We start from the raw sequence: 12,110 nt of genomic DNA on the forward strand, positions 1-12,110 counted from the left end.
TTCAAATCAGCAGCTAAATTAGCAACAACCGAACCAACCTCCATTTCCTCGGGAACAGAATAATGTGTAATGGCAGATGCTGAGCTGAGAAAGAAGAAGAGGAGGAAAACCGCAACGTACCTCCTTCTCCATTGATGCGCGTTTTTACAAATATCCATTGTTATCTTGTAAAGACTGGTACAAGATAATCCAAGTTACCGCGGATGTAACTATTCAGATGCTGATATATCAAGGACAGTATCTTTATGTCGCTTATTACCACAAGCACGATTTATGTCCAAGGTCTAGGAGCACAGTCAAGAACTGACCGCCGTCACAAAAAAACCCAGCGTCGCCCTTTCTGTGACGCAATGAAAGGTTGTACAAATGCGATTTGCTGACGCATAGCGACCCTTTGCGAAATATCAACCACGGTGCAGTTCTATATGCATTCCAGTCGCTCTCTTAAATATAATCTTGAACTTTCAGAAAAGAGACTGGTCATTAGTTACTGCTAGGCAACAGTAGAGTGACAGCTATATGTATAACTTAGTTTGGGGGAGAACAGCACAGATAGGAAATAAAACTAATTTCTCACCTGTAAAGTTGATGCAGCTGAATCAGTGGGTTCGGACAGACCTGTGCTTCTCGGTAGACTTGACACAACGTACCTCGATCCTTTTGGCACCGGCTGTCTCACAACCAGCTTCCCTTTCCGTGTCTCTGCTAGGAACATACTGTACCAGTATGCGTCATTGGAGACGAGTGTGGAATCTGCGAAGGTTGAGTTCCTCTCACTGACCACACTGTTCCTACTTGGAGGAGCTGCTTTACTGTGTTTGGGTTTCTGACACTTCAGCACGATGGTGACCAGTATCGTGATCAGTAATAGAAATGACACTGAGCCCAGTCCGATCACCAGATAAAGATTCAAGTCCGAAAAGATGTCATATTCCAAAGGCACTTCAGTCATGTCAGCGTATGATTTAAGAGCAGTCTCTATCGTGGAGAGCTTGATGGTCACGGTGGCTGAGAGCGCAGGCTCTCCATTGTCTTTGGCGATCACCACTAGTCGCTGGTGACGCGCGTCTCTGTAACTGAACATTCTCATGGTCCGGATCTCTCCATTGTACTGGTCCAGGCTGAATAGTGTAGCATCAGTGTTCTGGAGAAACTGGTAGGTTATTCTAGAGTTATGCACGGAGTCAGTGTCGATGGCAATTACTTTTGCCACTAGAGAACCTTTGTCGGTGGACCTAGGAATTTTTTCCTCAACGACGGAGCCGTGCGCGCGCCATGGAGACACTATCACAGGACTGTTGTCATTTTGGTCGATGATGATTATATGAACAGTGACGTTACTACTCAGTGGTGGAATCCCAGAGTCTCTGGCCTCTATATGAAACAGAAACTCTGTCTCTATCTCATAGTCAAATGTTTTTAACGCGTAAAGATTTCCATTTTCCGGGTTAATAGAAAACAGCATAGACATAGATATATTTTTGATTTCCTTTTCTATAATGAAGTATACTAAGTATTGGTTTTCGTGGAGATCTGGGTCTAATGCTGAAAGCGAGCTTAACAAGGCCCCTGGCGCGTTGTTTTCCATGACTCGTATAGTGTAAAATGATTGGGGAAATTGCGGTACGTTGTCATTAACATCAAGCAACTCCAAAGTAATTGTTTCATTATCTGACAGAGGTGGAGAGCCCCTGTCTGTAACGGTAAAAGTTATGTCATATTCTGGAACTTTCTCACGGTCAAGTGGTTCTGATACAACAAGCTCGTAATAATTGTCTGATGATTTCTTGAGCGCGAATGGGATCCTATCAGGAATGTGTACATCAACTACACCATTATCCCCAGAGTCTTTGTCACTAACACTGACCACTGCAATTACAGTATCTACTGCCACATTTTCCTTAATAGGGCTTTGGAAAGATTTAATAGATATGTCAGGATGGTTGTCATTCATGTCTGTGATCAGAACTGTTATTTTACATTGCCCGGATAGAGAATTTGCCCCGTTATCTTTGGCAATGATTTCCATATCGTATATTCTGAAATCCTCATAATTTATAATTTCTTTAACTCTAATTTCGCCATTATTTTGATTTAAACTAAATGCTTCTTGTGTTTTCTCGGATGTGTAGAGGCTGAATGAGTACGTGATGTCCGCATTACTCCCCTCATCTGCATCTGTTGCATTCAGCTTAACAACCAGGCTACCTATTGGAGAGTTTTCGGCGAGAGTGATGGTGTAACTCTCCTTGTCAAACTTAGGGGCGTTGTCGTTAGTGTCAAGCACACGAACAATGATGCTAGCTGTTCCAGAGCGCGCTGGGACACCACCGTCTACTGCAGTTAAAATCAGATTATGAACAGCCTGCTCTTCACGGTCCAAAGCCCTCTTTAAAATCAAATCTACGAATTTAGACCCATCTCGACCCGTCTGAATCTCTATATCAAAATCTGAACTTTCCCCCAAATAGTATGTTTTAATGGAATTGCTGCCTATGTCGGGATCTACGGCATTGCTAAGAGAGAAGCGCTCTCCCGCTGGAGTCGATTCGGAAATATCTAAATGTATTGTGTCCCGTCGAAATTGAGGCGGATTGTCGTTTATGTCAACAATTTCCAGTTCTATGTTAAATATGCGCACTGGATTATCGAGAATAACCTCCATCTTCAGAAAACAGACCGTCTTTGAGGTACACATATATTCTCTGTCCATCTTCTCTAAAATGTACAGCTCTCCGGTTTCTTTGTTCACCTCTAGATACTTTTTACTCGCGATGATGTCAAGCCTCATCTTGCGTTTACTTAACGTTTTCACATCCAGTCCCAAGTCTGTCGCTAAATTAGCAACAACCGATCCTAGATCCATTTCTTCAGGAATGGAATAGTGAGTAACAGCGAACACAGATGTGAGAGTTGAAAAGACAAGAAAAATGGCAAAGACGTACCTCTCACACGGCATCATGATCATATGCAATTCCACTGTTACTCTAAAAGCTATTGCGCAGTGTCTTGAATATGCCAAGTAAATCCATCCGATGGTTAACAAACAAGACCATCACAAGTGCGTGGTATAATAGTGTAAGAAAATGCAATTTAAACGTCTTACTACTGCGAGACTGCTGCGAGACGTCCACGTTCACCACAGATAAAGAGAACGTGTCCCTGAGATGACGCATGACGCATGGCGTCAAGGAAACGATTAAACGTTTTGTTGGGAAACAGCGACTCTCGGCGTGATTGACAAGACAACACAGGGCGTGGCGTGGTGGGCGCATACATTTTATTTGCCGCTCCAGCTTCCACATCCATGAGTACAGAGTAATTAACTGTTCAAGTTTACCTGATAACTCATGGTATGGGTGTGGTTGTATTGAGCACAGCTTGATATGTTATTATTGACCTGCTAGTTATGAGGTCATATAACAGCAACACTATGTAACTGCAGTAGTAGCAAAAGAGGATGACGTTTCAGTACTATGATTGTGCAGACTTACAAGTAGCCCATTACACTTAAAATGCTTAACTAATGTATGATGTACATTATGTATGAGTGCTGTTAACTTAGGTATGAACGGCACCATAACGAGCGCATATTCAGTACATGAAATTATGGACACAAACGCAATAGCATTTAAACATTGCAATTTTGCCCAAAGAGAGAAAACAATTGGATTAAAAAAAAAGTCCAATATGCTCTTACCTGTAAAGTGGAGGTAGCCGAACCACTGGTCTCAGTTAACCCAGTACTCCTTGGTAGACTGGAAACGATGTACCTCGACCCTTTTGGCACTGGTTGTCTGACAACCAGCTTCCCTTTCCGTGTCTCTGCAAGGAACATACTGTACCAGTATGCGTCATTGGAGACCAGGGTGGAATCTGCAAAGGTTGAGTTCCTCTCACTGACCACACTGTTCCTACTGGGAGGAGCTGCTTTACTGTGTTTGGGTTTCTGACACTTCAGCACGATGGTGACCAGTATGGTGATCAGTAACAGAAATGACACAGAGCCCAGTCCAATCACCAGATAAAGATTCAAGTCCGAAAAGATGTCATATTCCAAAGGCACTTCAGTCAGGTCTGAGTAGGATTTAAGAGCAGTCTCTATCGTGGAGAGCTTGATGGTCACGGTGGCAGAGAGCGCAGGCTCTCCATTGTCCTTGGCGATCACCACTAGGCGCTGGTGACGCGCGTCTTTGTAACTGAACATTCTCATGGTCCGGATCTCTCCATTATATTGGTCCAGACTGAATAATGTAGCATCAGTGTTCTGGAGAAACTGGTATGTTATCCGAGAGTTGTGCACGGAGTCCGTGTCAATAGCAATCACTTTGGCAACTAAACTTCCCTTATCGGTGTTTCTTGGGATCTTTTCCTCAACCACAGTGCCGTGCGCGCGCCATGGAGACACTATCACTGGAGTGTTATCATTTTGGTCCATGATGATGATATGAACTGTGACGTTACTGCTGAGAGGAGGAACGCCTGAATCTCTGGCCTCAATGTGGAAAATAAACTCTTTCTCTATTTCATAATCAAACGTCTTCAGTGCGTAAAGGTTGCCATTCTCTGGGTTAATAGAGAATAGCATGGACATGGAGGTGTTTGCGATTTCCTTCTCTATTATGAAATAAACCAAATACTGGTTTTCATGTAAATCTGGATCTAAAGCTGTAATCGAGGCTAGCAGTGCACCTGGTGAGTTATTTTCTGTAACAGGTATTGTGTAGAACGTCTGATTGAACCGAGGAATATTATCGTTAACATCAAGAAGTTCTAGTGTTATTGTCTCATTATCAGATAACTGAGGACTACCCCTGTCAGTGACTGTAAATATGATGTCATACTCAGGAACCTTTTCTCTATCCAGAGGTTTTGCCACAACTAATTCATAATAGTTGTCTGAAGATTCCTTCAAGACAAATGGCAACCTGTTATCAATTTTAATATCTACAACACCGTTTTCCCCGGAATCTTTATCGCTAACACTTACAACAGCAATGACTGTACCGACTTCAATGCTTTCCTTCACTGTACTTTGAAATGACTTGACTGAAATTTCCGGATGATTATCGTTCATGTCAGTTATTAGTATAGTTAATTTGCATTGTCCCGATAAAGAGTTTATGCCCTTATCTTTTGCTATTATCTCCATGTCATAAATTTTGAAATCTTCGTAATTAACCATATCCTTTACTCTGATCTCACCATTATCAGGATTTAAAGTAAAAGTTTGTTGAGTTTTCTCTGATGTGTATAGACTAAATAGGTATGTGATGTCTGCATTTGAGCCTTCATCCAAGTCTGTTGCATTTAATTTTACAACAAGACTTCCGATGGGCGAGTTTTCGGATAGCTGTATTGTGTAGCTTTCCTTATCAAACTGTGGTGTGTTGTCATTTGTATCTAACACCCTGACGACAATGCTGGCTGTACCGGACCGTGCAGGTATCCCACCATCCACAGCAGTGAGTATGAAATTATGGATATTTTGTTTTTCCCGGTCAAGTGACTTTTTCAAAATAAGATCCGTAAATTTCGTTCCATCTCGCCCAGTTTGTATCTCTAGGTTGAAATGGTCACTTTCACTAAGGTAATAGGTTTTGATAGAATTCGAGCCGATATCAGGATCCACAGCATTGGTCAAAGAGAATCGTTCACCAACTGGGGTGGATTCAGATATGTCCAGATGCATAGTATCTCGTCGGAAATGCGGTGCGTTGTCGTTGATATCTAGTATTTCCAATTCGATATTAAACATTCGAACAGGATTTTCAATTGTGGCATCTAGTTTCAGCACACATGCTAATTCTGATTTTGTATTGCAGAGATATTCCCTGTCAATCCGTTCTAATATAAAGAGCTCCCCAGTCTCTTTGTTTATTTCAAGGTATTTTTTGTTAGCGACATTGTCCAGCCGCATTTTCCTCCTGCTCAGTGTTTTCACGTCAAGGTTTAAATCAGCAGCTAAATTTGCAACAACAGTGCCTATTTCCATTTCTTCGGGTATAGAATAATGATTAACAGTAGATGCTGATTTTAGAACTGAGGAAAAAATCAGGAAAGCAGCTACGTACCCCCTCCACTGAAATGAGTTTTTGTGGTTCTCCATTGTTCTGCGGTAGCGATTGGTATATCCACACACAGCAGACAATACGATTCACACTACATTGAACTGGAATGACAAATGTTCCGTTACCCTTTCACATTCGATGCACAAAGGCTATTTTTTTAAGAACGGGGTGCATCAGTTCGATCAGCAGTCACAATGAAAAGAGAATATCTCCTCCCTGATGACGGCATATCATGGCGTCACCAAAGGAGCGCCTAAATACATTTTGGTGATCAACAGCGACCCTTTGTGCATTCATAGGATCGGTGCACTCTGTATAAATCATTGACATATTTGACATATTTGAACAATCTTGTTTCGAAAATTAATTGTACCGTTCAGAATGACACTGTTGTATTCTATGTAAGTCTCTTCGTTTGGTTCCGTTTCACACCTTTGTAGTGTCATTGCACCCCACTGCCCATTGCACTCCTCAACTCTCGCACCAACTTACGCACTATATTTACGCAACAACCTAGCAACAACCATCAATTATGCAAAGAATTGATGACATTTGGATATGAAGATACGTGCCTGTGTTCAAGTGCTGCAAATGTAAATTAAGGAAAAGCACCTCTCACCTGCAGTGTAGATGCTGCTGAATCGCTGGTCTGTGAAAGTCCTGTCCCTCTGGGTAAACTGGACACAATGTATCTGGACCCTTTTGGTACTGGCTGTCGAACAACTAGCTTCCCTTTCCGCGTCTCTGCTAGGAACATGCTGTACCAGTATGCGTCATTGGAGACCAGGGTGGAATCAGCAAAGGTTGAGTTCCTCTCACTGACCACACTGTTCCTACTGGGAGGAGCTGCTTTACTGTGTTTGGGTTTCTGACACTTCAGCACGATGGTGACCAGTATGGTGATCAGTAACAGAAATGACACAGAGCCCAGTCCAATCACCAGATAAAGATTCAAGTCCGAAAAGATGTCATATTCCAAAGGCACTTCAGTCAGGTCTGAGTAGGATTTAAGAGCAGTCTCTATCGTGGAGAGCTTGATGGTCACGGTGGCAGAGAGCGCAGGCTCTCCATTGTCCTTGGCGATCACCACCAAGCGCTGGTGACGCGCGTCTCTGTAACTGAACATCCTCATTGTACGTATTTCTCCATTATATTGATCAAGGCTGAATAAAGTAGCATCCGTGTTTTGGAGGAACTGATATGATATCCTGGAGTTGTGCACAGAATCCGTGTCAATGGCGATCACTTTGGCCACAAGAGATCCCTTATCAGTGGATCTTGGAATCTTCTCTTCGACCACTGAACCGTGCGCGCGCCATGGGGAGACGATAACTGGAGTGTTGTCATTCTGGTCCATGATAATGATGTGAACTGTCACGTTACTGCTGAGTGGAGGAACGCCGGAATCTCTGGCCTCGATGTGAAAAAGAAACTCTTTCTCTATCTCATAGTCAAATGTCTTTAACGCGTAAAGATTCCCGTTCTCTGGGTTAATGGAGAACAGCATGGACATGGACGTGTTCGCGATTTCTTTCTCTATGATAAAATAAACTAGATATTGGTTTTCATGGAGATCTGGATCAAATGCCGAGAGGGAGCTCAACAAAGCGCCTGGGGCGTTATTCTCTATTACCGGAATGGTGTAGAATGATTGTGGGAACTGAGGCACGTTATCATTAACATCTAGAAGTTCTAATGTAATTGTTTCATTATCTGATAAGGGTGGGGAGCCTCTATCGATTACTGTAAAAGTTATATCATATTCAGGGACTTTTTCTCGGTCCAATGGCTCAGACACAATTAGCTCGTAATAATTGTCTGAAGATTCCCTTAATGTAAAGGGTAAGTGTTTAGGGACATAAATGTCAACTACACCATTGTCCCCCGAGTCTTTATCGCTAACACTCACTACCGCGATAACGGTATCTATGGCCACGTTCTCTTTAATAGGACTTTGGAAAGACTTAATTGATATCTCAGGATGATTGTCATTCATATCTGTGATCAGAATAGTTATTTTACATTGGCCTGATAGCGAATTTGTCCCTTTATCCTTTGCAATGACCTCCATGTCATAAATTCTGAAATCTTCATAATTGATCATTTCTTTAACTCTAATTTCGCCACTATTTTGATTTAAACTAAACGCCTCTTGTGTTTTCTCGGATGTGTAGAGGCTGAATGAGTACGTGATGTCCGCATTACTCCCCTCATCTGCATCTGTTGCATTCAGCTTAACAACCAGGCTTCCTATTGGAGAGTTCTCGGGGAGAGTGATGGTGTAACTCTCCTTGTCAAACTTAGGGGCGTTGTCGTTAGTGTCAAGCACACGAACAATGATGCTAGCTGTTCCAGAGCGCGCTGGGACACCACCGTCTACTGCAGTTAGAATCAGGTTATGAACAGCCTGCTCTTCTCGGTCCAAAGCCTTTTTCAAAATTAAGTCGACAAATTTAGAGCCATCGCGACCCGTCTGAATCGCAATATCAAAATCTGAATTCTCTCCCAAATTATATGTTTTGATAGAATTGCTCCCTGTATCGGGATCCACAGCATTGCTGAGGGAGAAACGTTCGCCAGCCGGTGTAGACTCAGAGATGTCTAAATGTATAGTATCCCTTCGAAAATGAGGCGAATTGTCGTTTATGTCTAAAATTTCAAGTTCAATATTAAATATGCGCACAGGATTGTCGAGAATAACCTCCATCTTGAGAATGCATGCAGTAGCAGTCTTCATGCTGCATAAATATTCCCTATCCATTCTTTCTAAAATATACAGCTCGCCAGTTTCTTTGTTCACATCCAGGTATTTTTTATTCGCGATGATGTCAAGCCTCATTTTGCGTTTACTTAACGTTTTAACGTCCAGTCCCAAATCCGTAGCCAAATTAGCAACAACTGAGCCCTCTTCCATTTCTTCGGGAACGGAATAGTGAGTTACAGCAAGCACAGATGCTAGAGTTGAAAAGACGAGAAGAAAGACGGAGACATACCTCTTCCATTGTAGGACGGCCGCCATTGTTATTGTTTCACCTTTTTGCGCAGTGTACAAATGAAGAATACAATCCCTCCAGTGCTTAACAACGTCCAAAATCACAGCGGCGTGACATTATGTTTTAAGAAGGTATAATTTAGCCGTTTCAAAGACTGTTCGGAGACCACGATGCTCACAACAGACAGAACGAGAATGTGTCTCTTTATGACAAGACATACTGGCGTCCAGGAAACGGTTATGCGCTTTGCTGGTGAACAGCGACTCTCAGCGTAACTGGTAAGACAATACAGGGTGTATATGGTACTACATAGTGTTAAATGATAGCCACAGAACGTTTCTGCTGCCCCAGTTTACTCAGCAAGTCAAGTCAAGTCAGATTTATTTTTAAAGCGCATTTAACATGCACATAGTGCAATCCAAAGCGCTCCACAAACAAGACACATAACAACAAGACACAAGATGCCGGATGGAGCGGCGTAGTCGCCAGCGTACCCATGACATCAAGACAAGACAAATACATTTTAAAAATAACAAATACAAAAAAAGCTGGACGGAGCGGCGTAGTCGCCAGCGTACCCGTGACACCAAGACATACAAGACAGACAACAAAACAAATAAAAAAAGAAAATATATTTTAAAAGGGGAAAAAGTGATGTTAAAATTAGTCCAATTTCCAAACCAGCTGAAAATGTCCAAGGGCAATGATGATCCGTGAAAACTGTGCACAGAGCTGCCGAGCTTCACAACCGATGCAATGCCAACAAAGTTCTTTAGCAACTGACCAACCCGGTGAATTCACTGGCAGTCTGGAGATAACGTTAACGTTAGAAGCTAGGCCTGCTAGACTGCAGTCTGGAGATGATGGAAGCAGCGATCGTGTAGATCCGCAATTCGGTGGACTTAACAGCGACTGTTTGTTGCTCCGTGAGAATGCAGCTCTTCACCGTTAACGTTAGTCTGCAGTTGGCAAGGCAGCTCGCAGGTCAGCAACAGCTCGGCGGCCACGGTAGATCTTTCGCAGAGTAGAGCCTAGGTCCGGCTGTCCCGAGAGATCCCTTCGACCAGACAGTGAAGTGCACTGTTCACGGATGGATGGAAGGATGTCAGAGGCCCAGTTAGTCTGCAATTGGCATGGCAGCTCGCAGGTCAGCAACAGCTCGGCGGCCACGGCAGATCTTTCGCAGAGTAGCCTCTGTCCAGCTGTTCCGAGAGATCCCCTCGACCAGACAGTGAAGTGCTGCACCGCTCACGGATAGATGGAAGGATGTTCGCTAGCCATAGCAAGCTCCCAATGGACAAATGTCAACGACATCAGCTGACTTAGGAGTAAAAAGGACTAAGAATAACACGAAAACTATCAAAAATAGCGTAAATAAATAGGGAAAACATTTAACTAGACAAACCAATACAAAAAAATAAACATGACAGTACATAAAATTACGAACATTACATAAATGAAGAAACTGCTAGCAAGAACACCCCTTGTTAGCAGTTTACTTCAGAAGGTATTGTACAGATGTGATAGCTGCTAGTTAGTATTGATATAATAGTGTTGACCTTGTAGTTGAGTAAAGCCATGGAGAAACAACATTAGACAATATAGTTTCTACCACACAATGACGCGCTCCTGTAGTGGAAAACTTAAAAGAAACGGATGGCATTTCAGCACTACCAATGTGGACAGCGTCCGTTCAAAACGTCACCACAATGCGTCTGTATTTCTGTGTAGTTATATGTTATATGTCTGACATGATGGTAGGTGTAAGACTTAGGAATTGTAATGGGCAATGAAAAAAATCACTACTAAGAAGGTATATTTTACAGTGATAAACAACAGTAAGTAGATGTTACATTTTACCTGGAGCGTAGAAGCAGCGGAATCGCTTGTCTCGGTCAGACCAGTGCCCCTTGGAAGGCTGGACACGATGTATCTCGACCCTTTTGGAACTGGCTGTCGAACAACCAGCTTCCCTTTCCGTGTCTCTGCTAGGAACATACTGTACCAGTATGCGTCATTGGAGACGAGTGTGGAATCTGCGATGGATGAATTCCTGTCGCTGATCACACTGTTCCTACTGGGAGGAGCTGCTTTACTGTGTTTGGGTTTCTGGCACTTCAGCACGATGGTGACCAGTATGGTGATCAGTAACAGAAATGACACTGAGCCCAGTCCAATCACCAGATAAAGATTCAAGTCCGAAAAGATGTCATATTCCAAAGGCACTTCAGTCAGGTCTGAGTAGGATTTCATGGCCGTTTCCACTGTAGACAGTTTGATGGTGACTGTGGCAGATAGACCAGGCTCTCCATTGTCCTTTGCGATGACCACTAGCCGCTGGTGGCGCGAATCTCTGTAACTGAACATCCTCATGGTCCGAATCTCTCCATTGTACTGGTCCAGACTAAATAAAGTAGCATCCGTGTTCTGTAGGAACTGATATGTTATCCGAGAATTGTGCACAGAGTCTGTGTCAATGGCAATGACTTTGGCCACTAGTGATCCTTTATCAGTGGATCTCGGGATTTTTTCCTCCACCACAGAGCCGTGCGCACGCCACGGGGAGACAATGATAGGAGTGTTGTCGTTTTGATCCATTATAATAATGTGAACTGTTACGTTACTGCTCAGTGGAGGAACACCGGAATCTCTGGCCTCTATGTGGAAGAGAAACTCTTTTTCGATCTCATAGTCAAAAGTCTTTAGTGCGTAAAGGTTACCGTTCTCGGGATTGATGGAGAATAACATTGACATTGATGTATTTACAATTTCCTTTTCAATAATAAAATAAACAAGATACTGGTTTTCATGTAGGTCAGGATCCAAAGCTGTCAGCGAGCTTAATAGGGCTCCGGGTGCGTTGTTTTCCATAACAGGTATAGTATAGAAGGACTGGGGAAACCGAGGCGCATTGTCATTGACGTCCAGTAGGTGGACAGTTATGGTTTCGTTATCAGTCAGAGGTGGTGTCCCGCTATCAGTCACCACGAGAGTTATCTCATATTCTGGTATCTTTTCACGGTCTAATGGTTGTGAGACTATAAGT

General features: G+C 43.0%; 2 protein-coding genes across 2 annotated transcripts; both read right to left on the bottom strand.

Annotated features, from left to right (window-relative positions):
- Positions 1-525: 525 nt before the first annotated feature.
- On the bottom strand, positions 526-3,073 carry LOC143133187 (protocadherin alpha-C2-like). The gene has a single exon (XM_076292953.1). The coding sequence runs from the start codon at positions 2,966-2,968 to the stop codon at positions 566-568; it is 2,403 nt and encodes an 800-aa protein (XP_076149068.1). The 5' UTR covers positions 2,969-3,073; the 3' UTR covers positions 526-565.
- A 32-nt stretch (positions 3,074-3,105) lies between these two features.
- LOC143132935 (protocadherin beta-16-like) lies at positions 3,106-9,090 on the bottom strand. Its single transcript, XM_076292762.1, has 3 exons — positions 6,684-9,090; positions 3,701-4,566; positions 3,106-3,162 (listed from the first exon to the last, which is right to left on the bottom strand). Exons 1-3 carry the CDS (start codon positions 9,088-9,090, stop codon positions 3,106-3,108), a joined length of 3,330 nt encoding a protein of 1,109 aa, XP_076148877.1.
- Between the last annotated feature and the right edge of the window lie 3,020 nt (positions 9,091-12,110).

This window comes from Alosa pseudoharengus, unplaced genomic scaffold (genome assembly GCF_046254945.1).
Source record: "Alosa pseudoharengus isolate Yale_2024_CS ecotype anadromous, Long Island Sound unplaced genomic scaffold, YU_APseudo_1.1 YU_APseudo_1.1_scf_19, whole genome shotgun sequence".
Lineage (NCBI taxonomy): Eukaryota > Metazoa > Chordata > Actinopteri > Clupeiformes > Clupeidae > Alosa > Alosa pseudoharengus.

Excerpts from the sequence above, each read along its gene's own strand:
- LOC143133187 (XM_076292953.1), bottom strand. The coding sequence starts at position 2,968 with ATGATCATGATGCCGTGTGAGAGGTACGTCTTTGCCATTTTTCTTGTC.
- LOC143132935 (XM_076292762.1), bottom strand. The coding sequence starts at position 9,090 with ATGGCGGCCGTCCTACAATGGAAGAGGTATGTCTCCGTCTTTCTTCTC. Across the intron at positions 4,567-6,683 it reads ATCTACACTGCAGGTGAGAG|AGAATGGCAACCTTTACGCA; the intron begins GTGCTTTTCCTT and ends CTATTAACCCAG. Across the intron at positions 3,163-3,700 it reads CGGCTACCTCCACTTTACAG|GGACACGTTCTCTTTATCTG; the intron begins GTAAGAGCATAT and ends GCGTCATCTCAG.